Genomic DNA, 24473 nt, shown 5'->3' with positions numbered 1-24473 from the left:
CACTACCCTCAAAAGGGCAGAACACTGATTTTCAGCTTTTGCTAGAGAACGCATGAAGCGTACAGGTACGGAATGAACCCGCTCGCTTTCGGAAACAATATCTACATTAGTAGGTATAAAATATATGATGAGACAAATAATCTTATGGTATAGTGTGCTTACTTACGTGCTGAAAGAACACTTTCACAGAAAGAAGCAGTGGAAAGGGGGAGCGAGAGGCCTCAGCCGACACTCCGGTTATCCGCCGCCGACACCCTGGGCGCAAGAGGACAGCTTATGGTCTCCAACTGTCCCTTCCTAACAGGCCTCGGTCGCTAGACATGGAGGTGTCTGGTGGCGGCTAAGGACGAATGCTACAGGCAACAGCCAATGGCGATGTCCCGCGTTCCCTCATATCACTCATATGGATCATGGCAGAAACAGTCAGGTTTTTAGTGGGTGTAGGGGCTACCCACCTTCTGGTAGGAAGAACCCCACATAACCCACTAGCTGCCCCCGCAGCTGGTGGGTATGAAATGTTATGCATTTTCCGGATAAAAAAAGAATAGTAAACAGGAAAAGTTTGTTTTGAATAGAACCGATTTGAAAAAATCTCTCACCATTAAAATTCATTTTTTTTTCTGCTGAACATAGGCTGTATAAAATATTCTCAAAATAGTAAAAAACCTTTGATAATTTACTATTTGATAAATAATTTACGTATTTATTATTGATTAGGACTAATGTATACCATTATTTATAATTATAGAGTCGGTGTTGGAAGATTTGAAGATTTTATAGTTTCTTTGGGCTGTCACTTGACAGCCTGGCACACTTTTACGATGGTGGATCAAAGTATTTTGGTTTGACTATAGAGCGTGAGAACACGCACACAGTCATAATTATTTTAGTGTGAATAAAAATAGCATCGAAATTACCTAAACTTGACATGCCACGCTAGACGTAAACGCTCTTAAGGCACATTTTTTTAACTTACCTTTTTTTTAAGCATATTAAAATTATCTATAATTACTCCTATAAAGAGATTTAGAGTAAAGAATGAACCGCACACGATGAAAATTACGAAGTATATGTAAGCATATAAATTAGCTTCTCTCGCCGGCTGAAGATCAACCCCTCTCGCATCCACAGCATCAGCCATCACTTCCATCCAACCCTCGAAGGTTGCCACTTGAAATAATGCTAAATAGGCTATTCCCACGTGGTCGAAAGATATCTTGGAATTTATCCACGAGAAATTATTGTAATAGCATTCCCATTTGTCATTCACAACCTGAAACAAAAAAATAAATATAATTTCTGCGATAATACTTGATCTATAAGTTATTTTGTTCACATTTCTAACTTTACCTCTAAAGGAAGCAATTCCCCTTCCTCATCGACGCATTTGAAAAATTTTCCACCGAAAAATTGAACGCCCATTATGGAGAAGATCAACCAAAATACTAAACAAACTAACAATACGTTGAAGATACTAGGTATGGCGTACATGAGCGCGTTCACCACTATCCTCATGCCTTGCCATCGCGATATTGCACGCAGTGGCCGCAATGCTCTCAGTGTCCTTAGAGACCTTAATACCTTTAGATTCTCATTCTCTTCTATTAACAAACTAAATACTGACACCTGTAAGAAATTTAAAATAATTAATAATATGTTTTACTATGTAAATGCAACCGCTACGTTAATTCCACACATCGAAACACATGAAATAAATACACCCAGTAAATCAAACAAAATCAGTTGATAAACACTTAACTGAAACGAAATGCTTGCCCTGGTAACTTACGAAACACGAGTAAACTCAGGAGTGCCGCGAGCTAATAGCTATTTAGTGCACACACATCTATTACGTCGTAGATTTATACTCACAAAAACTATAGTAAAGTCTAACAAAGTCCAAAAACTGGTGAAGTATCTGAAGAACCCCAGCGCGATCCACTTGAGGAACATTTCGATGACGAAGATCATGCAGAAGCCTAGGTTAGTCCAGTAAAGGATTCTTTTCAGTGGCTTGTTCTTCTCGAGGTGAATGTCTTCGAAGCAGAGGGTTATGCTGGAGGCGAATATTAGCACCAAAACGAACCACTCGAAGGCGGGCGTGTCCACGTAGCGAAGAACGAAGGTTCGGATGAACATCCAACGCTGGCCTAATTTTGTTTGGATACACGTGTCCCAACAGGAACATCTGGAGAAATGGAATGCACTTGAAACGCAGCAACAAATTAACACAATTTATTACCCTCCTTTGTGACCCGGTGGATTTGTTTGGAGATGCCATCAAGTTTCTACATTAAACAATTTAATTAAAGTTTTAAATTCTCAAAAATACTTTTCTAACTAATGCTGTTAGTATGGATTTATAATGGAAAGTATAGAGGAAGATTGGCAGAATGTTTCACAAATCTGATAAATTAAGCATCCATTACAAAGGAATATTATTTGGTTCAGGTAAATTCAGATTACTATGCAAAGATTATGGAGCCATGCCAAATGATGCAGATAGACATGATCCATGCCAAAATGGTTGAGATAATGAGTTAGGTATTAAGTTTGATGCAAAAAATATGAAAACATACGTGTCGTAACACTGGCGAGGATAACAGTCCTGCGGTACTTTCGGCTCCTTCTGTTTCCCAAATCCCGGAAAGTTCCCCATTGCATCAACGTATTGGCCCTTGGAGTTTTTCCTTCCACCTACGGTTAATTCATCTACATATGAGACTAAAGTTTGCCACGGATGTTTCATTTCTTCTTCATCAGGTTTGTTCCCATTTTCCTTACATAATGTGATTGGTGTCTCCCGCCCTCCCTCACGTCTTCTGATTTTCTCTGGAGTTGTTTTGCTCGATAACTGAGCCATTTCGTAATTTTCATTGTCCTCTGAAATTAATGGTAAAAATACAGTATGTTCAAACGGATTATCTGGCGGATTATCTATATTTTATTCACCTCTCGAATCAGATGGCTGCGTGTGATATCCAGAAGACATTTGGTTTAGTAATTTCTGCGCTGCAACTTGCTCGATGGATGACGTGTCCTCCAAGTTTTCTTTGGAATCTTCCCTAATACTTGTAATTTTATGTTCGGCCGCCAAGTCACGCACGTCTTTCAAAGTTTCTTGGCTTCCGTGGTTAAAGTTATTCCCGCTCTGGTAGATAGGGGGGAATGCAAAATCTGATCCTACTGATACTGGCCTGCAATTTTAATGTTAGGTTGGTACTTTAGAAGAACATTTAGGTATTGATAACGGTCATCAAAGTGTAAAATAAAAATCACATTACCTATTTAATGCTTCTTGATAACTGTGACTGTAAATATTATCGTGCGGAAAAAGTATCGTCTCCTGTATTGAAGATGAGAACCTCTGCTCGCTCGGTATTGACGGCTTTTGCTCTTTTATGGTGCGTTGTTGTGTCATATATTCATTAACTAGCTCTTCTAATTTAGATTTTTTTTCAGTCTCTTTACTTCTCGATATAAGGAAACCTTTTTTTCTTACTATCGAACGTATTCTATCGAAACTTTTAGCTAATTTTGAATCTTCACCTACTTCCTGAAACCAAAATAACGTAATTTAGTTTTCCACTCTCGAACTATTTGAACACGTGACAAGAATCGCAACTTATTTGAAACAACTTCGTTACCTCCTTCTTATTCTTAAGTTCCTCACTGTTAAAGCTATTGAGCAGCAAGGCAAGGAAGAGGTTGAGCACCATGAAGTTCCCCATAACGAGTGCAGGCAAGAAGATGAAGAAGCAGCTTTCGGCGCCGCTAGCCTGCTCCGCCCTCATGCAGTCCCAGAGAGGCTCGATCCACTCTCCGCATAGAATCCGGAATATCATCATGAACGAGTGGAAGAAGTCGTTGAAATTCCATCTTGTCACCGAGAAGAAGTTTATAAAGGGTGAGTTATATGCATTCATCTATTTAAACATACGAGTAGTTCAAGTTTCTACGCATTCCCGGATTATGAATATGATTGCAAATAGATTGTGGAGCAAGCAAAATATTACGATATGATTAGTGCGAGGAAACATAACATTTCAAAGGCACGACTGGAAAAATATCCGTTAATGATTTGAGGTTTAGAACTAACAAATACCTAGCTAGATGATAAGAGTCGGTAATAAGAGTTATCTCATGCGATGTTAGTAGGACACAAGAATGAACAGAAATTAATATCTAATTCATTGCGAAATGTACTTAAATCTACACAAATACAATTTTAACCGAACTAGAGATGTTCGGTATATTTTTCCGAATCATCCCGTCAACGTGCCATTAGGTCGTCAACTTGGATGAGAAGTTATGCCAATTTAGATAAGAAAGTCGTTAAAATTAAAGCAAGTATTCGAGTTGTTCGGAGTTTACAAACTAAAATGTTTTGCGAAAGTTGCCGGCACTTAGATGGAAATATGGACATTTATCTCGAGCATCGTTTTATGTCTTTATATTAGGTTTCGTCCCGCAACTTTGCAAGGAACTTGGCTGTGTGGGCGTTCTCTCATAATAAAATCAAATGAAAAAATTCACAGCTGTACGATAAGTTGCCCACATGATTTGCGTATTCTTGAGAGGGGAATAATAAAGTGAGATATTTAGGTTTGCTTTGGGAACGATTCTAGAAAATAGGATGTCCAAGTTCAAAGCTATCATATTTTATCGATAGTATAAGGTGTCGGGAAAAATATAATCTTATTTTAAATGTGCGTGAATCCTTAGTAAAGTTACAGTGAATTCAAGTAGTGATACTAGTAGTCAAATATTTAAATGTTGCTCACCTGGGCACAGGGTCCGGCTCAAACTTGTCCGGCGTGTAGGACTTGGAGAACAACTGCATGCCGATCACAGCGAATATGTATATAACTATCACTAAAACGAACGTCAAATTACCGAGAGCACCTATTGTCGATATTATAATACTCAACAACACTTTCATTGTAGTCCATGACTGAGCTAACTTTAACACTCGTAACTGAAACAAAGTGACTCTTATTATAGAAAGTAATACAAAAGTAAATTTGACATCTAATGCAAAAGAAAATAGTAAAAAACAACATACCATTAGACTTTTCGGGGATTGAAATTAAGCTGTCGCTACGATCAAGCAAACTATGTCCCATTCTAAGGTCAAACCAGACTCTAGAAGTCCTCGAAGATGGAGATAGAAGGGTCAAAAATCTATGATATTATTTTAATACCTACTACTGCAGCAATATAATAACGACGATACACAGGCAGCTTGCAGTCATCAACCACCCAAAGTATGGAGTCGGTCACGCCTAGTATTCCAGATAAACAAATTTTTAAACCTGTGAGTTCTCGTACAGGATATATTCTACTTTTTGAGGTAAAAATAACTAACTACACACACATGCAAATTACCTTCCAAACAAGGCTCATGTTAAGAACTTGGGTTAAGTAATTTGTCTTGGAATACTAGCCATGACGAGGTATCAGTTCATGCTGTAATAATACGTGCGTAGTGCAATCAGATCAAGTATTTTAGATACGTGACAGGTCAGGAAAATTAAGTGTCCATCCATCTATGGCGTTTAATGATAAACTTTGTGAGCTGCCCGTGTATGGCCGCTCTTGTGTCGTCAAGTGTACTCACCAAGCGAAGGCCTCGTAACACCGACAGACCATCCACCAGCTCATTATTGTAGTGATAAAGGTCGTCAATACTCACCAAACGAAGGCCCCGTAACACAGATAGGCCATCCACGAGCTCAAATATGAGATCTAAAAGGCTGGCTGATACTATTATCAAATCGAATATATTCCACCCGCAAGCAAAAAAGTCTTTGCTCATCGCCATCACTTTCATTATACATTCTAATGTAAATATAGATGTGAACACCTGAAAGAATGAAACAGTTAATTCCTGATACAGAATTGCATTCAATATAGTTGTAATCGGTTGCAAGCCTACCTTATTTCCTATATCTAATGCTTGTCTAACATTCTCACTCATCCCATGATGCTCTAAGGCAAGGAAAAGTGTATTGAGGACTATACAGGTTGTTATGAACAACTCGAAGAGTGGATCCTTCACAATCCCATACAAACAGTTCTGGAATTGGAGCCAGCCTTCATAGTCTATGCAGCATGTTACGCAGCATTCACAGTTTCGATCCACAAGCTCATCTGCGGTCAAATTAAACAAGTTATGAACTAAGGCAGAACTATAAGTAAATATAACAGAAACATCACATCGATAACAGAAGAAAGAAAGTACCAAAGAAAGATCAGTTCCAAAAGAGCAAAAGCATAGTGAAGCGTATTCAAATTCTTCGAATGCAAAGCCCATGTTTGCAATATCGTAACAAACAATTGTATGTAACTGTAATTGTTAAAGTTAAATTACTAAACATTACTTATTCATGCAGTCAAAAGCGGAAAACAGGAGGCTAGAAAGTACGCAGGAAAATGCACGGTTTTAAATAATTTTGAAATGCCAATGATAAAATTTTGAAACGCTTATGTGAGGTGCATTTTGCAGGTAGTATTCCGAATTGTATCAATTTAGTGTTCCCATTGACTGAATCGCATAGAAGTTTAATTAGTGTATTAAGTGAGGATACAATTGTGTGTTTGTTGCTAATCTAATAGACTTGAATGCGATTCCTTGAAATGCGACGAGACGACAGCAAGAACCAATCGCAATGTCACCCTGCAGTCTTCCTGTGGGGAACAGGGGTGGACTGGGGGGTAGAAGCGTTGGCGTCAGTGTTTACTAACCTGTGAAGTAAGTGCAATTTTGCTCGTAATTGCCCATATGAGATTTGTGCGTGGCTGCCAATAAACTGAGCTCATTAATTTTCGTCGTCTCCGCTTGCGGGAGGTCGGGCGCGCGCTTGTATGGCCAGTCCGCCCCTGACGATATTAATGAGGGTAGAAGCGAGATTGCAACAGTGTTGTTTCAAATGCCCAATGAGGTGTCACCTCACTGAGAAGTGAAGCTACTAGTGAATGTTACCGGCCAGTTGAATCTACCATTACTCTTTAAAAACCCGATAGAACTTAAAAAAATGTAACTTTAAAAATTCAAAACAAAGTATTGGTAAATTCAATGACAAGAGCAGAACAATTTGTTTTTTTTTTTTTGCAAAATGTAATTGCAGTATCTACAATCTTGGTAGCTTCTTGAACATTGTTGAAAAGTTTTTAGAGAAAATTCATTAAGCTACCAAAGATATTAATTGTGATGCCGTTAAGTTTTGCTGTTATGTAAAACAGAAAAACTTAAAAGAAACACAGCTATTTCAGAATTAGGTAAGAATTTTGAAGAACCCTTACATAATGCTTCAGAAATCCAAAGTAAATCATCTGTTTGCAAATGCGAATTGAAACAGAGTGAATAAGTTAGAATTTTAGAAGAAAAAGGAACTACATCGTAATTTAGAAATGTATTCCGAAAGATGTATAATACACGGTATCTAAATTTAGAAAGGTAGAAAAATTGCAAAGAGTGCAAGCTCGGAAATCTGACAATAGAATAGAATCCTAAAAGTTGATTTAGATTGTCGGTAAATTTTAAGAAATAGAAGGTTAACATGCAATAACAATAGCCAATGTCGATAATTTAAATGCTAATCTACGATATTTGAAAACTGAAGATTTTGAGTGTTTTTTGCCCAATGCCTTGATGATGTATTTGATCGTAGATACCTAACGACAGGCTCTTGTGTCGGCAAAAGCAGTCATTCTTTGATAGTGGTAGCATCGTTTAACCAGTGTTCGTTGTTTCGTGCTTTTTAGTGTTGAAGCCGTGCCAATCAAAGGAATAATTTAGAATAATACCACCAATTGTAGAGCAAATTTATTGAAATTAATATTTATTTCGTCCCTTGTTGTTGTTTGTTGGTGGTATTAAACGAATTCGGGGTTCTGAAGCGGTGCAGATTTGAATCAAGTTTAATTTTACCTAGCACTACGATCTGGTTGAGGTAGTCTGGATTCAGTGGATACTTCTCCTGGATGCTGCCTTTTTCTGATTTCTTCGATTTGTCCAGCTGCTTTTCCACTTTTTTCGGGTGTTTTTGTTTTGGCTCGAGCTTTGGTCTTTCCTGTAAACATGTTTTTTTCTTGTCACTTATGAATGTTATGGTTTACTGAATTTATGGAAATTTGTATCCTCCTGGGAAAGGATTGGACCCTGGTCATTGGACGTGTGTTCACCGTTAGTCGCTGATCAGCCTATCAACTATGTGTCTGTACCCTAGGATATTCTGCTGTATCTGTGGCATGAGCATGGGCGAGTCCTCCACCCAATTTGTATTAGAGTCTGTTCGTACCCATATCTGATAACGTGTGCTCTTCGCAGCCTGTTCATTGACTCTGTATTATTATTTAAGATCCAAATGTACCAACATGATGCAATAAACATTTATGACTATGACTATTGACTCTAGTCCAGTGTTTTTCAACCTTTTTCATGACACGACTTGGCGACCACCCGACCGTTCGCTTTTTTTCATGCATTTTATAATGTTACAAAGATGTTTGTAGGGTCCGAATACTTCAATCCATACAACATTTTAATGCATTTTCATAGTTAGATTTCGGATAAATCTGTCTTTATAACTAATGTTTTTTTCATCATCATCATCATCATTTCAGCCACAGGACGTCCACTGCTGAACATAGGCCTCCCCAAATGACTTCCACATCGCACGGTTGGTAGCGGCCTGCATGTAGCGCCTTCCTGCTACCTTTATCAGGTTGTCGTCAGGTAATGTTTTTTACTGAGGTGATTTTTACGATCTCTCGCGACCTCCCTTATAGAGGCTTCGCGACCCCCTGGTGGATCGCGACCCACAGGTTGAAAAGCACTGCTCTAGTCTACTAGCCGTTTATGTGTAGCCTAGGCTATTCGTAGCTCACCTGCTGAATCTGCGGCACAGGCATATAAGTATGGGTGATTTTCGGCGGCGCCGTCGGCATCAGCAATAGATGGCCTGCGAGGTGCGGGGGCTAGTCATCCGACGTGTGCTCGCTTACGTCACATCAGACTAGAGTCATCAGACGTGTGTCTATAGCTGTTAGTGTAAGCTCACCTGCTGTATTTGCGGCATGGGCATAGGCATGGGCATAGGCATGGGCATGGGCATGGGTGTAGGCGGGTGCTCCAACGGCGGTGCCGTTGGCACCGGCAGTAGATGCACCCTGCGAGGATGTGGGTGCGGGGCTTGGTCATCCGACGTGTGCTCGCCGTCGTCGTGATCATCCACAACGCCGGAGTCATCCAGTGAGGATTCTCGGTTGTTGCTGTGGTCGCTTAGCTGACGGCCAGCTGCGCTTAGTGCACCGCGTCCTGTTAAAAAGTTAATATTAGTATTTAGACCTTTTTTTTTGGGGCAGTTAAAACACATCCCAAATAAATAAATAAATAAATAAATAAATAGCCTGCCCAGCACCTCGATTTTTTTTTTAAAATTTAGGTGCAGCTCGATTACTTAAGAAGCTTATGCCCATTTTCACCATCAATCCCTAATTTTTAAGTGATTCTTATGGTAACAAATAACAAGAATTTTGTTGTCATAGGGGTCACTTAAAAATAAGGGATTGATGGTGAAAACGGGCATTAATGTCTTTAGATGCCTGCCAATGAATTCTCAAACTGTATCGTCTAAATATCCTTCTAAAAATGAAATCACTTTCGTTCAACAATTTATTTCGAGCGTACCAAGTTCAACTTCCATGTATCGTTTCCCTCTACATCTCTGACAATAGTAGACATGCGTATATCTGTCACTCTACTATAATATGCATGCGTCAGACAGGATGCGTTACCTAAGGCATTGTCCGGGTGAAGGGTGTGGGGCGGCGGGGGCGGCGGGGGGAGCGCCGGGAGGGGGGGCGACGCGCTCGGGGTCACCGACCGCGAGCGGGAACGAGATCTCGCCCTGAAAAAAAGTATCATTAGTATAAAATAGAATCTTTCTAATCAAAATCAGAACTTTTTTATCAGCGTGGGTAGATCTTCCACCCGTTGGACCGTTGACCTGATTAAGGTTGTGAGAGGCCGCAACTATAACCCTTACCTACAACTAACGTCAAGTTTGTCAAACTCCATACAAAAGCACCAGTTACTGTTAAAGTTAAGATGATGCAACTTGGATACCAGGATTAAAACCAGAAACTGCGGTATATGCAAGAATGCACATTGTTTAAATATGTTTATTAAGGTTATCCTGCAAGGAAACCCTCTCAAAGATGTTTGTGAAGCGATGGAATTCATTATGTTACACAAGTTCTATCTAATATGGTATGTGGACTTTCCCTTCCATAAGTCGATATCCGACGTTGTGCCACGGAATGCTATGCCCCGTTTAGGGTTGCCAGGTCCAAAAACACAAAAGCCGGACTCGGTGTTTAATTTGGCCGGACATTTTACCCTAAAAGCCTTAGCCTAACATCCTGATACGGGCAGGTGTGCTCGATATTATTACGTGTCTCGACTTTCAACTGGCGCGGCAGCCACCTTAAAAAGCCTAACAAAAGCCGGAAAGGCCGGACAAGCGAATATTTGGCCGGACAAGTCCTTAAAAAGCCTAACATGTCCGGCTAAAGCCGGGAACCCTAGCCCCGCTATGCTAAACTCCGTGGCATAAACATAATTACCATGCAAATGCGTGTTGACACTTTGCTTGCAATTAGGTCAACGTTGTTATGATGGATCCGTCAGCAATAATTAGTTTGTACTCTTGAACTCTTGTACGTTGATGATATATTCATGTTCGTGTTAATTTAAATTAAGTCACTTTTTTGACGACCTTTTCTTTTACCTCACAAATAAAAGTTTCAGTTAAGTAAATATGTGACTTCATTTTACCCGCCTTAATTTCTCGATAGATTAGTCAGTAAATTCATAAATAAATTAGGTAATCATTAAAATAATTTACCACTTGGATAGTTAATACCTTTGTAAAGCAAATGTTTCTGATGTCGAAAGCTCGGTAAGATTCTTGAAGAAATGAAGAAGAAGTGTTAATTAATATAATATAAATATAATGTAAAGTTTAATAAGGAGTAAATGTAAAGACTACACTGTTTTGGCATCGATGAATAGGAGAAAAATCTCACTGCATCTGCACTACCACATGTTCCCCAAAAAGCTTTAGTCGCTTCCGAGCATTCTGCGGTGGCGAGACAAAGCCTCCGGTATGCTAAACTGCTACAAACACCATTATCATGCAAATGTAGGTACGTGTTAACACTGCCGGAATAAGGTCAACATTGTTAAGATGAATCTGAAATTTGCCATCGTTAATGAGCATGCCACAAAGGGTTTTTTGTGTCCCGATAAAGGTGATAAACGTGATGTGCCAGTCGTTAAGTGAAGCGGTGAAAATGTTATATTTTGGTTACTAAGGGATAAGTCCAATTAATCGATCGGTATTGTGGTGATTTTGATAAGTCTATCACAGATGGAAGTTATGCTGTTGCCAAATAGAGAGATGCAGATACATAGTCTGAAGAATGGAAATTAAGTACATAATATTAATATTTAATTTACCAACTATTGACAGGAATTCTTTCATGATGAAATCGACAGCAAATTCTTAATTGAGATGGAACAAGAATACAAGAATCTCATCTGAGAGGATGATAATATAATTAAGAGGATAAAAAATTGTACAGTCGATAGAAACAGAAGATTGTGACGATTAACTTGCCATCGTGTTTTGAACATTTGGATCTAATTAAAGAGGGGATGAAAGGAATAATTAACCTCATCCCTTAAGAAGGACATGAAAAACAATTTGCTTTTAGAATCATAAACAACTAAGCTCTAAATGCCAAAAAGGTTGAGTCAACGCGCCGTTGCTTTCCTTTGTCCCCAATTGTTTTGTCTAAATATTTCCTCGGATATAAATGAACAGAAGTTGCTGTGTATTCAGCCATATTGCCGTAAAGCATTGGTTCCCAAAGTGGGGGGTTTTGCGCCCCCCAGGGGAGGGGCAAAACCTTTAAAAGGGGGCCATCTGTATACTTAAGGCGATTAGTGTCCTCAATCCGCGCTAAATGGGCATTTTGTAAAGCCTACTCCTCTTTTACTGCTGGACAGAAATAGTTGAAAAAAATGTATGTTATACAACAGTTCAAGGACTACATTTGTGACGTTTGAATTTTCGCTACGTGTCTTTGTTTTGGATTAAAAAAATAAATACGGGACATCGATTTTTTACTTAAATTCCCTACTCCTCCAAAACGGCTATGTTAATTTAAAAGATTTTTGCACGAATAGATTGGGAATTCTTTAATCTTTAAATGACACGTTGCGTTTTTCAATCGAACATTACTTTCATTCATAAATTTTACTTTTGATAAATTCCGAACGTTTTGCTGTTGAGGGGGCCTTCGCGGGGTGCGGGCGGCAGTCGGCCGCTGGCCTTCAGACGGGGAGGTTGTGTCACTCGCTACAAACTGACATTAGCGATCAAAATGAATTTTTTCTTTGGCTAAGTTGCACTACCTGACGTGACCTAACTTTGACCGTAGCTTTGGCGATAACCGGTGTTTTTTGTATTTTCTAATTATCTGTCTGACGGACAAATAATTGAAATTTTGTCATCTAGCCTAGTTGTCGTCAGGAAGTTGGTCTAACTAATTCAGCTTGCAAGATTCCACCCGAACAAACATTTATGTAATTACCTACATAGGTACATCATAAATTGCAAGCTAAATAAAAGCTTGTAATAAAGTCGGGTTTGTTCAAATTTCGAGAACGACTGAACCGACAAAAGCATTAGAAAATTTACAAAAAATAAAATAAAATTTTATCCCGCACAAAATGTTCATGGATTTTGTTATTTTTATTAAATACCTTTACGCCTGAGTTAAATGACACCGACATCAAGGTTCATCAATTTAAGTTTAAAATAATAGGCAGTAATGTATGAAGAAAGAGCTTCTATTCTGTATCTACCTATGCCCGTGTATTTTTGATCGGTGTCAAATCGGAGTTTTTGGTGCGGGGTGCGCGGGTGTTGCTCGCGGCGTGAAGGTCAAACGCCCAAGGTCATTGAGGACTCTAATCGCCTTAAGTTTAAAAAACCTGCAACCGCTGAGAGAATGCATTCCAGACGGCTCGATACGACCAATACATAAGCTTGACTGGAGGAGGGGGGTGCGAAATTTTTTGTATGGTCGAAAGGGGGCGCGTCTCAAATAAGTTTGGGAACCAATACCATAAAGGGTGACCCGAACTCCCACGGGATGGTCTCGCTCTGATTCCGGGCAATTTATTTATTTATTGAAACAAATATGATTAGCAAATGAACCGGACATTTTGCGTCATGCTTTGTTGGCAGCAGAAAATGTTGCGGAATAAGATTTTTTTATTGGAATTTTCATATGATTTCCTTTGCATTTTGATAAGTCAATCTGTATATTCCGAAAGTAGGGATTACAGTTAAGTACCTACTTTCTCCTTAACTGTAAATGGGACATTAGACAATGGTCGTTTCTTTGTCCAACTGGTTGATCAAGTTGAGTGTTATTTAAATCGTAATTGCCTAAAATACAATTTTTTTTTGCCATACAAAAATTTATTACATACAAAATTGATTAAGTAATGTCCAATTATTAAAAACATTACAATTCAAAACATGAACTGTGCACATTGGTTTTATTGGAAATATGTTTGTCCAAACTGTAGATATTCACAGGACATTCTAATCTGTGTCACTGGTTGGTGCAATTAGTTGACGCTCGATTCTGGGAAATGTATGAGGATTAAAACACAGCGGATTTTAGCAAACGAGAAACAGCTGGATTTGGGGTTAAATCAATCGAACGGTAAAATAGCTTTATAGGGGAGAGTTCGGTATATTGTACCGCCGGGTAAATTGTACCTACCACCCTCATATTTCGTAAAGTATTTATTGAATGTCTGTAATTGCAACACTCAGCGATACACAACTAAAATCAATTAATATCGGCCATGTGGTTTTTGCCGTGACAACAAACACGTGTGTTTTATTTTGAAAAGTATTTTTTTATTGCTTTCAAGTAACTTTTGAGAATGCATGTTTAGTTTGTAATTTTGTTAAATTTAATCACACAGTGTTTCTAATTTATTAATTAGAAGCGTAAATTAGTGTGGATTACAATTATTTGAAAATTTTTTCGGTAATTATAAGTTATATTTTTTACCGATTTTTTAAATGCACTATCACCTAGTCGGTTAAATTGTACCACATCAAGTTGTATGAAAATTTTACCAAAGGATTTTGAAAATTTTTTAGTGAATCATATTTTGAAGTTAATAATAAGTAATATCATAGTAATGTTTGACTAACAATAAATTAAAGCATAAGACTGGCAAAGTAGATTAGGTACAAGTGTGCGTTACGATAATTGGAATTACAAAACTTGTACTCAAAATTGTGATAACGTGTTAAACAATATCGATTGTCTATGTTATTAACTACTGTTCCTTTTCGTTACCTAATTTGTTAAGAATGTACCGTATAATATTTTGCCATAGTTTTTTTATAGGCTTGAAATTTATTGAAATCCAATTTAGCAACCCTGTGGTACAAATTATCGAACCGGTTGGCTAAATTGGACCGATGCTCTGAACTCGCATTTTGTTGATTTGTGCTAAATATACAACAATCATGTTAATTAATACCTATGAAATAGTAAGTTGAATAATTTATCTTTTAGTATATACCATGGACATTAGCAAAAATAAAAGAAAACTATGCGTAAAATGGGATTGAAAAAAACTGGTCCAAATTACCGGACTCTCCCTTATGTAATAGGATTGACTTTGTCTCCATCCACGTTCATTACATAAAGCTACTCATTTAATGTTAACTTTTGAATTGGACTTCTTGCTGGGAAAGTAGAGTATCTAAGTATAATTATGTTTGGCACTTTTGTTTTATTCATGAAGCATGAGCTACACAAATGAAACAAACAGTGCAACACTGCTTCAAATTCTCTCCAGAAGTCTCTTTAGAGCTGTAAGGAGTGCCTTTACTTGAAAAGTTTGCCTTTCAAAGAACAGTTTTAATTATATCGTGATCTAATTTTATTTAACTACCTGAAAATCTGGGGGCACGGCAGTGCCCCCGCCAAGTCGAGCGCGAAGCAAACACTGCCGTACCATCCTTTACTGGAACCATTTCGCCGCATTTTCAGGCCCCTATTTGAGAACCTCTGGATAAGACCAGAACGCAGAAATTTTCGTCATCTAGTAAGCTATAATCACATACTTTAAATCCAAAATTTCAAGTCTGTAGGTCATTTAGTTCCGAAGTTAAGCGAAAGCAAAGTTTCGCATTTACGACACTCACTCACTCACTCACTCACTGATGATCATCAAAATAGAACTAGTACTTCCCATTAACTCAGAGGGCTGAAATTTGGTACAGAGTTAGGGTTTAATGGCCACATAAAGGGAAAACTATAAAAACTAGGAAAATCGAAGATCTGGAGTAACCACATTCATAATCAATACTACTCCGGCCCCGTGGTGTTCGCCTGTATCGCTCACCGCTAGATGGCGCTAGCACTAGCAAGCGGTGTCCAGATTTTTTTCCTTTCTAGAGAAAGTCGTCGATTAAGTTGAATGTTGTGTAATTTGCATTTCGTTGATTTCGTTTATTATACTGTAAGGTTCGCTTAGGTTATGTTATAATTAAAAACAATCTGATTCGTTGTCCATTTTAAAGGTCGTTGAGTTTATTTGTGTTTAATATCGTAAAAAAATGTTGATAAACGACGACGTTAAATAATTTTGCCACGTTCCACAAAAAGAAGTGAAATCCCACCAAAAACATTCTGTAAAAAACTAGCCAAGTCTCGATGGAGCTGCTTGTTTATCTCTAAAAAGTAATGAAATCTAGACAAAGTCGTGCCAAGTCTATGGTTCCTTACTGCGATTTCTTTATTATTATAGTTAATGTTGTGTGACTTGGCCGTTGAACAATCTTTATTAAGATAATCATACATTATAAATACGCAGCTTTACTGAACCTACAATTGACTGGTTATTGTTGAATCAACGTTTTCCAAGTGGCAATTTTCCATCGTCAGTGGGTAGCGGTTCAGGCGACTGATTGGTGCAATGGTGTCATGGAGCACCTGGTTTTGTCACCCTTCAACGGCCAAGTCACACAACATTAACTATAATAATAAAGAAATCGCAGTAAGGAACCATAGACTTGGCACGACTTTGTCTAGATTTCATTACTTTTTAGAGATAAACAAGCAGCTCCATCGAGACTTGGCTAGTTTTTTACAGAATGTTTTTGGTGGGATTATATTTTACCGAACAATAGGAAAACTATAAGTACCTCAACTTATGTGCAAATCACAAAAACACAAAGAAAAAAAAACACTTTTTAGGTAACAGCTTACAGGTAGGTTGACAGCTTATTCTTCACAGCTGTGGTCAGTATCTCGGATAAGGATTAAGTTAAGCCGTGGTTCTAGAAAATCTTAATGAAAAGTCACTAGCTACAGCGCTAAATAAATAGTTAAAGTCGGGCGGATACCGCCGGGGCACTTGGAGCGTTAAAACGATACACTTAACCGGCGTAATGTCACGGAAAGAACTCTTTATAAATGACTGCCCCAACAGAAAGGAGTGAATGTTTTTAGGGGCCGCGGGTTTGTTAAGCTGGAATTGTCTTCTGTGGTCCATTTTGTTTCTTTGTCCTTTCTTAACTCTTAAATACGAGTAATAAAACTATGCTTTGTTCAGATGTGGGATTATTGTTACTTTTCTATAAATATTTATAGTCTTAATTTTAATACATTGTACTATAGTACCTACATATTGTAGGAGCCAGGGTATCAATATAAAATGTTACAGTGTATTACATCAATAAAAATATTCTTATTCGTATTGTACTATATTATTGTTCTTTATTTAACGTAATGTCTTTTTATCAGACACTAATTAATTAACTAGATATTGTCGTGCATTTTACAACAGTCCACATAAACTTTATCATGCTTGAAAAATGTTTTAACCTGCTAAAGTATTTTGAGATTAATATTGTTTACTTGTATAATATGGCGACTATATTTGAGCTTATAAAACTCAATATTTTGAACGCTATATCCAAGTTCGCGTTTCCATATAAAAAATTAAACACTTCCCGAAAACGGTAGTGGGAAAGAGTACGGGCTTTATCTAAAATGTAAAGGATCGTGCCAGTTTTAAGATACTTGTAAAGTAATATAGCTTTTATCGAAGATAATAAATATAATAAGGACGAAGAAATGAAGCTGCTATGTAATATTCTGAGGGAAATTAAAAAAAGACAACTAATGATGGATTACTTTACCCTTGATCATGGGATCATTTCAATAAATTATGTAGAGCTCAAAAGCGGAGGTTGAGGAAGTTATTAAAAAAACTGGTCTTGATAAGGCCTCTAATACGAGCTATTTCTTGCTTGAAAACAAAACTAATTAAAGCTAAACAATATCATACAAATACAATGTCTTCTGAATCTCCTGATCCATTAATAAAGATTATACATAAGCTTCTATCTAATTCTTTAACTAAGAAAATGCTCTTTCTGTAGCAATCAGCAAAGCACTTAAAATTCTTGTAAGAATGCCTTTCTTTGTCCTTATCCACCAACATAAACTAGTGAACAATCTCGCAAATAAATCTACTAGACCTCAGATATAAATCATAGCTCGTGAGAACCGCACCTTATCGCTTAAAGCAGATTTATCAACTCGGAAAGGGATTATAGATGACCCACGCTGAACTGTCCCGCCAAACTCAATGACAGGGGGGCGCTACCATCGTTCAACTTTATGGTTTCCAACATGGCAAAAATCGGAACCAGCGATTCGGTATTGACGGTGGCGCCCCGCTGTCAATGTCATCGATAGGACAGTTCAGTATTTTGGAACTATAACACAGTATTGCCTTTCGCGAGCTGTCATCGCCTTTCGCACGCTGTCAAACGCGAGGCGAAGCGTTTACGTTACGGTGCGGAAAAGTGTGCTTTGCAGTATGGAGTTTCATACAAAAAATACTGACCATCTCGAGTTGCTACGGTTACGATCCCTTTCCGGGTTGATAAGTGTGCTGCGTCCTTTACTGGGACATCCAATACTCGTAACTTGCCGCAGTCAGACCGAGCAACTTCCTAAATGAGTTTCACTTTGGTCCATTTATTTATCCTATGCAGTTAAATCTACTTCAATGTTTGTTTCACTTTCCAATACTTTATTGAAGTGGATCTTTCAATTCAAGTTTCTTTTGCGATTACTCAGATGTTTATTTATTCATATCTGTAAATCTTTTTGTTCTTATGACGCTTTATACTATTTTATGACTGTATTTTATTATGGGTCAGTTATTTTATTAAACAATCGGTGTAAATATACACCATATTTTTAATAATTTGGAAAGATTTCAATGGGTGACTCTACTTATAAAAACAAAATTGTGACAAGAAACAGTGACTGTTTCTTACGCTGCTTCTTCTCAGCACTAACCTATATTATTACAGTACCTATAAACATAGGGGAATTAGGCAAACATGCTTTCCATGAAAAGCCAATAATTCTATTCTCTATTTGTTTAGTGTTAAACTGAGGTTTGTTTAGATTTAGTTAGGACCTACAAAACACGTGTACTCGATCATAAGCAATTAAGTGCGGACGTGCAATAACATCCAAAATGCAATATCGGCTGCCGTAGTCATGATTCAGGCCCTCGACGTGCAATATCGGAGCGCTAACTGGGATATCTGGTGACAGGCGATTTTAACGGACTAGATTCAGTTTCAGCAATTTAAAATTGTTACCAGTGGATAGTTTGTAAGGGATACTGTAATCAAGGCTGTGTTTTTTTAATTCAAAGGTTCTAATTTTAAGGCAATAGTGATTCCCTTTAATTTGCGGTGATTTGTGGTATAAAAGTTTCTTCAATTTCATTTAGTATTTTACAGCAATAAACGAAAATATAAATATTGGATTCGTTGAAGCAAAAAGGCTACTGAGAGGAGGCTATTTTGAAGAAATCATTATAATTTGGAAATCTTATTCGACATTATCATTATCACAACAAATTATGCTGTCAGGGGTCCCATTGCAATAGGCACCGTGATTGTGCCTGAGTAAAGGATCTTTACTGTTGTCTGTTTCTTCATGGTTTCTTTTGCTATTGTTAAAATGTACCTACTTTGCATGTCAGCTATCCCATTGTAACAAGTGTCTCTTTCTTACTGATACGGTAAGGTACATCTTGTTCCTCGCGGGGAATCCCAGAACAGCAATAGTATAATAAAGGCGCTTTCAGACTGGTTTTTCTATGGCACGTGATCGTCGCATCCGACCCAGTTGCAGCACAAAGACGACTGGCGACGGAAACTGTTAACGCCCGACGCATTCCAATCTGCACACAATCAGAGCTGAGAAGCTAGGTTTTGGTGAAAAAAACTGGATCCCTAACAAACTGTGTAGGTTAATAGGTTTGATCAATTTAAAATATGAACAATAAAATAGAATAAAATATGAACGATAATAGTCTGGAATTCTTCTGTACCTGTAAAATATTCCCAAATTAAATTTTCGAGTAACATTAAAATCGGGAAAAACCTAATTATAGACTCAGGTAGAACGTGTGAATTCACATAGTAAGTGAAATTGGTGTCGTTACGTCAATGTTTCAAGGTCTGGTCCATGTTTACTTTGCAAGCATTTTTTGCAGATGCATTCTTTAGGAAAACAATACATACCAGTGTAACACCTGAATAATCTCTTAATAGTTACTTAATTATTACTTACTCTATCTTAGACAATGTAAACGTTCAGCTGCACAGACAGTTGGATTATGAAATAAAAGCGTTAAAAGAAAAGTTAATTACGTAGAAGTTATAGACAGGTAAGCGGAGAGCAGAATAAATGCTTTTGCCAGACTGGTAGCACTTTCTGTTATAAAGTTACCAAGAGATATTAAAAGAGCCACGAGAAATGAACTTTTATTTATGCTTGCATTTTTACTGAAACAGCCGCCAGTAGTGTAATTTTTGATCGAGTCGCGGTTCTTTAAAATACATCGTCTGCGAGCTTGTTCCCACGAAGACATCCCGTTTTTTTTCAGGAACAGTTTTTTGCAGGATCCTATTAAGTAGTACCTATACGTGTTTTAATATTAACGTTCACACGAACATCCCGTTTGCAGTGTCCCGCAAAAAACCAATCCGTTTGAATTTGTAATTTGAATTTCAAATACACATGAAATATTATTGTGTTCAGATGACAGTCCAGTTTGCAGGATCCCGCATAACTGGATTGCATTCCCACAAGCCCTGATTCGTTAAAATCCTTGTCATCCGATATTCGCAGTTGGTGAATTCGTCCGACATTCGTTTCAGTAGTAACTTTTTGTGACGCAGTATAAATTTTTTTCGATTGACTTTTGACAGAGCGCAATTGTAAACGTGACTCCGTAAAGTGATAAATGAACGAAGAAAGAATTTCAGCGACATAAAGCCAGATATCTATTTAGCACTTGTAATGTAATAATACCTGCGTAGAACTTGTGTGTGATAGATGGCAATACGGCTTTAATTAATTAAGATAATTAGACCTGGAATCCTCAACCACAGAAGCTCCTTCGGCTTGATCATGAATTTAGGTGGGATTCAGGCCAAGACCTTCCTCGTTGTGTATTAAAAAGTGAATAAGGCATGTAACTGAGTTTAAAGCTTTAATAATAACGGCCGAGGTTTATTAATCCATTTGGGGTTGTGATTGACAACCCTACCTAAACAGCCACTGGACTTTATTTTACACGTCTCGTTTGGCATCAATGGGGCTCGATCACCGACGTAACTTTCTTGAATGCCATAATGCCACAATAAGGGGGACTCTTTGTCAGTCAGTTTTGTCACGGGATTGTGGGTCATTTGCTGGGAACAAAGATATGTAGGTATACTTTTAGACAAGCTGTTTAGAATTAAATGATGTAAGTGTATTTCTAGACCAGCTGTTCAGAGTAATATTGTGCCTAAGTTGAGAGTGTGTTGTTTAACATAGGTTCAAATAAAGTAAACAAAATGGACATATAAATATAAAAACGCTTTATCGGTCGAATGAAATGATATATCTAAAAGCTTTCCAAATAACATAGAATTGCTTGCTCGACTAAGTAAATGAGTTGTTGATTGCGAAAATAGTTCTGTCTTGATCCTTAGATAGGTAATAGAGAACTAAATCAGTAACGGAAACTTTTATCAGGTATTATCCAATCTTAATAATGAAAACGTTTGCTGCAAAGCTATTATTAAGCTCTAAACTTGCTAAAAGTTAAACCGTTCAAAGCTACTAAAGAAACCAAACATTACATAAGCTGTAAAACTCATGCAAGCCTAATCCTCTTTCTTTGAACTCATTGAGCGAGCATATTCGATAAGGAAGGCAATTTGTGTTTTATTACCTGTGTCGATGTAATATGGCATAAATACCGATTTCTCCCCCTCAAGAAATGAGATTTCCTTACCGGATATATTTTAGAAATTGGTTTGGTTATGCCTAATTTCTTTATACGATAAGTACCTACTATACTTTGGCTTTCAGGCCGAACGCCTGAAAAATTGTAATTATAGTACATAATATTATGTAAGATTTGTAATGTGAAAGAAATATGACGTACGAGTAGATACAAAATATAGAGACATTACACGTGATTAATAGAGAACCTACCTATGTCCTTGCTTTGATGTTGCATAGCGTTTTAGTGACTCTACATTTGACGGCAGTATAACAATAATAACCAAACACAACTTTGCTAAAAAACACTTCATTCTAGGCTTTTAGTAAAAGCACGTTAATTGATTCAGCTACGCGATTTAAGTAGGCATAACTTTGTACAACTTAATTTAGCCACCGGCTAAAATTTATTTATAGGCACGACCTATTTTCACACGAGCTCACGTCATCAGTAAATACTCCATACGAGTTCGTACTTTGTATTCACAGTTCTTATTAAAAAAGTTTGTGAAATGCTGGCAGCCACGCTGGTCTGTGAGATAACCACAAACCACGCTCGGCTATAAGAGCACAAACTATTTGAACTGTGCTCAGAATAACCGACCTCTTGTAGTTTATGGAGGGAATTGCTCGTATAATCTAGACAAGCCGTTAATCAAATTATAAGAGCCACTTGGAGAGACATTTAGGACAAATACTGCTGTAGTTTTGACTGTAACAGCAGCATGTGAAATTACGGCTAATGAATAACATTCGTAGGTAGGCACAGTTTACTGTTTTACTTTCTGGAAAAATGCTCTGTCCCGCACTAAAAGGATCTTGAACTACAGCGACAATACTCCCCGGATAGGGTTTTCCCTTTTCAAAATCGTAATAAATCGCAAGAGAAAAGAATAACAAGTTGCCTCTTTTAAACCAAAAGTAGTTCACTGCTTTTTTATCAAGATGATTCTCATAACAACTGGTCCGATTCCAAGCGCTTCTCTCAACCTTTACTTTTAACCAGGTAATCGGTCCACCGAGTGGGAGGCCTGGCTGTAATATGTACGCACAGTCATTACAGTAAGGACCTCTTCCACCATCTCCGAGTAAAGTTCCAATTAGTTACTTCCTGATCACCACTAGGTACTTAGCAATAAAATAAGAAGTAGGTACTTACTTTAGCGTTATTCAGAGATGGTGTTTGATAAATTGACACTTGACACTTAACTCGGAGATGGTGAACGAGGCCCTAAGAATATACACTTGTTGTTGGAAAATAGCCGCTGTCACAAACACATTTGATGCCCTAGTCTTCTACTCACCTCTCAGCCACGGCGGCGACTGCAGGCGCGTGGTGGATGGCGCTCCGCCCCCGCTTGCGTCTCCTGGTCCTCTTCCTGGAGTACGAGGCTAGCAGCAGCCACTTTCTGGTGTCCATTCGCTCCTTAGAGTCCTTGGCCAGTGTCCGCACAGCCAAGGATGTGGGATCGAAGCTGAATGTGGAATCGTCGCGGTGCTCGTTCAGGTCCTTTTTTCTTTCCTGAAAGTGTTAAGAGTTGGAGGAATATTGCCTTGAAAGTGTGAAAATAAAGCGCGAATGTTTTTGGTACTGTTTATCGACTCGTTGGATGTTACTAGAATGATTCAATCGATAGTACGTACAAAATGTAGAGATGGTAAAATTTTTGACTTGGTCCAATGTAGGTTACTCTACAACCTTCTATAAGTATAAAAAATCATGTAGGTATTTAGGAAGGGGAGAAACTAGACTTGGCAAGAGAACTTTTGTTTTCAGAAAATATCTGCCCAACTTTCACGAGAAAAATATCTGAAGGAACACAACGTGTGAATCATTTTATTACAAAGAACAATAAAACATTGCACTGGCATACATAAAATACGTTTAGGTTTTTTACGTGGTCAACGGTTATTAAATCTAAACTAAATGGAAAAATTCGAGGCAGGTGCCGATGTGATCTGAATAAAAAACGCAATGCAAAAAATTTCACCGTTGTTTGTTTTTTTAACGCGAAAATATGTATTTTACCAACAGTGTACGTGTAGCATTGATTTTTGAATAATTACCTATGTTTGTTTGTTGTTTAAGCATATTCATTTGATTTTTCTTTTCCTGTGGCAATATTGTACGATTATTAATTTGAACTGTTTTGTAGAATTGGAAATTATCACCCTAAAATAAGTTATTAACGATAAAAGTAAAATCGCAAAGCCAGGATCCAAAATCCAACCAAAAAGAAAAGAAGCTATTCGCTTGTGAAAAGAGATTTCTTATGTTAAAAATCAAAATCATAATATGTTTATTTGTATAGACATCTAAATTAGTTTTTACAAATCGTCAAATGCTCTAGGAGCCTTTTTACAAACATTAGGCAAGTCCTGAGAAGAAGCGCGCAACAAACTCAGTCACCATTTATATGGCTTACCTCTTGCGTGATCTGTGACTCCTCTTCATAGCTGAGAGCCACTACAGCCAGCATCAGGTTGATGAGGTAGAAAGACCCGAAGAACACCACCACTGTGAAGAAGGATACCGACATCGGCCCGCACGATGACAGCACCTGTGGGAAATATAAAATACATTGACAAATGAGAAGAATTGTAAAAAAAAGGAAAAAGAAGACGTACTTGAAACAAAGAAATTCCTATGGAAGATGTTACGTAAATAAGCATCTGTTTACGTTTGAAGATGATTATTACCTAATTGATATAAAAGAAATTGATACTTTTATTAAGTAGTTAGTTCGATATATCGAGTGCTTTTGATAACAATATGTATTTTAAGAACCTCTCACATGTCAAGCGAATACTCAATCAGTGTGCCTACCATGAGTTTACGTTAGGTGAGCTCGCTAGCGAATACGTCAAAAAATTATATGAAGATTTTATTTCTTGAAAGTAGCCGCTAGGGGCGCTGCACAATATGTCATACATTTAAATGTCATTTTTTTACGCAGTCGCTAGCGAGCACACCTAAC

The 24473-nt window shown here is 37.7% G+C and overlaps 1 protein-coding gene across 1 annotated transcript in view; it reads right to left on the bottom strand.

Moving 5' to 3' along the window:
• Positions 1–1694: 1694 nt before the first annotated feature.
• The window catches only part of LOC114364186 (sodium channel protein 60E-like), a 31041-nt gene continuing 8262 nt past the window's right edge, over positions 1695–24473 (bottom strand). Inside the window, exons 4-17 of the mRNA XM_028320208.1 lie at positions 23922–24056; positions 22800–23017; positions 9802–9914; positions 9066–9322; positions 7934–8075; positions 6748–6882; positions 5939–6153; positions 5696–5866; positions 4785–4978; positions 3648–3879; positions 3285–3556; positions 2953–3197; positions 2580–2883; positions 1695–2188 (exon numbers count right to left, since the gene is read on the bottom strand). Of these exons, the coding sequence (XP_028176009.1) occupies positions 1828–2188; positions 2580–2883; positions 2953–3197; positions 3285–3556; positions 3648–3879; positions 4785–4978; positions 5696–5866; positions 5939–6153; positions 6748–6882; positions 7934–8075; positions 9066–9322; positions 9802–9914; positions 22800–23017; positions 23922–24056 (2994 nt within the window). The 3' untranslated portion in view covers positions 1695–1827. The remainder of the gene's footprint in view (positions 2189–2579; positions 2884–2952; positions 3198–3284; positions 3557–3647; positions 3880–4784; positions 4979–5695; positions 5867–5938; positions 6154–6747; positions 6883–7933; positions 8076–9065; positions 9323–9801; positions 9915–22799; positions 23018–23921; positions 24057–24473) is intronic.

This window comes from Ostrinia furnacalis, unplaced genomic scaffold (genome assembly GCF_004193835.3).
Source record: "Ostrinia furnacalis isolate ACB-3 unplaced genomic scaffold, ASM419383v2 OfSCF7361, whole genome shotgun sequence".
NCBI lineage: Eukaryota > Metazoa > Arthropoda > Insecta > Lepidoptera > Crambidae > Ostrinia > Ostrinia furnacalis.
The sequence above is the reverse complement of the archived record's forward strand: the minus strand, read 5'-3'. Positions and strand labels throughout refer to the sequence as shown.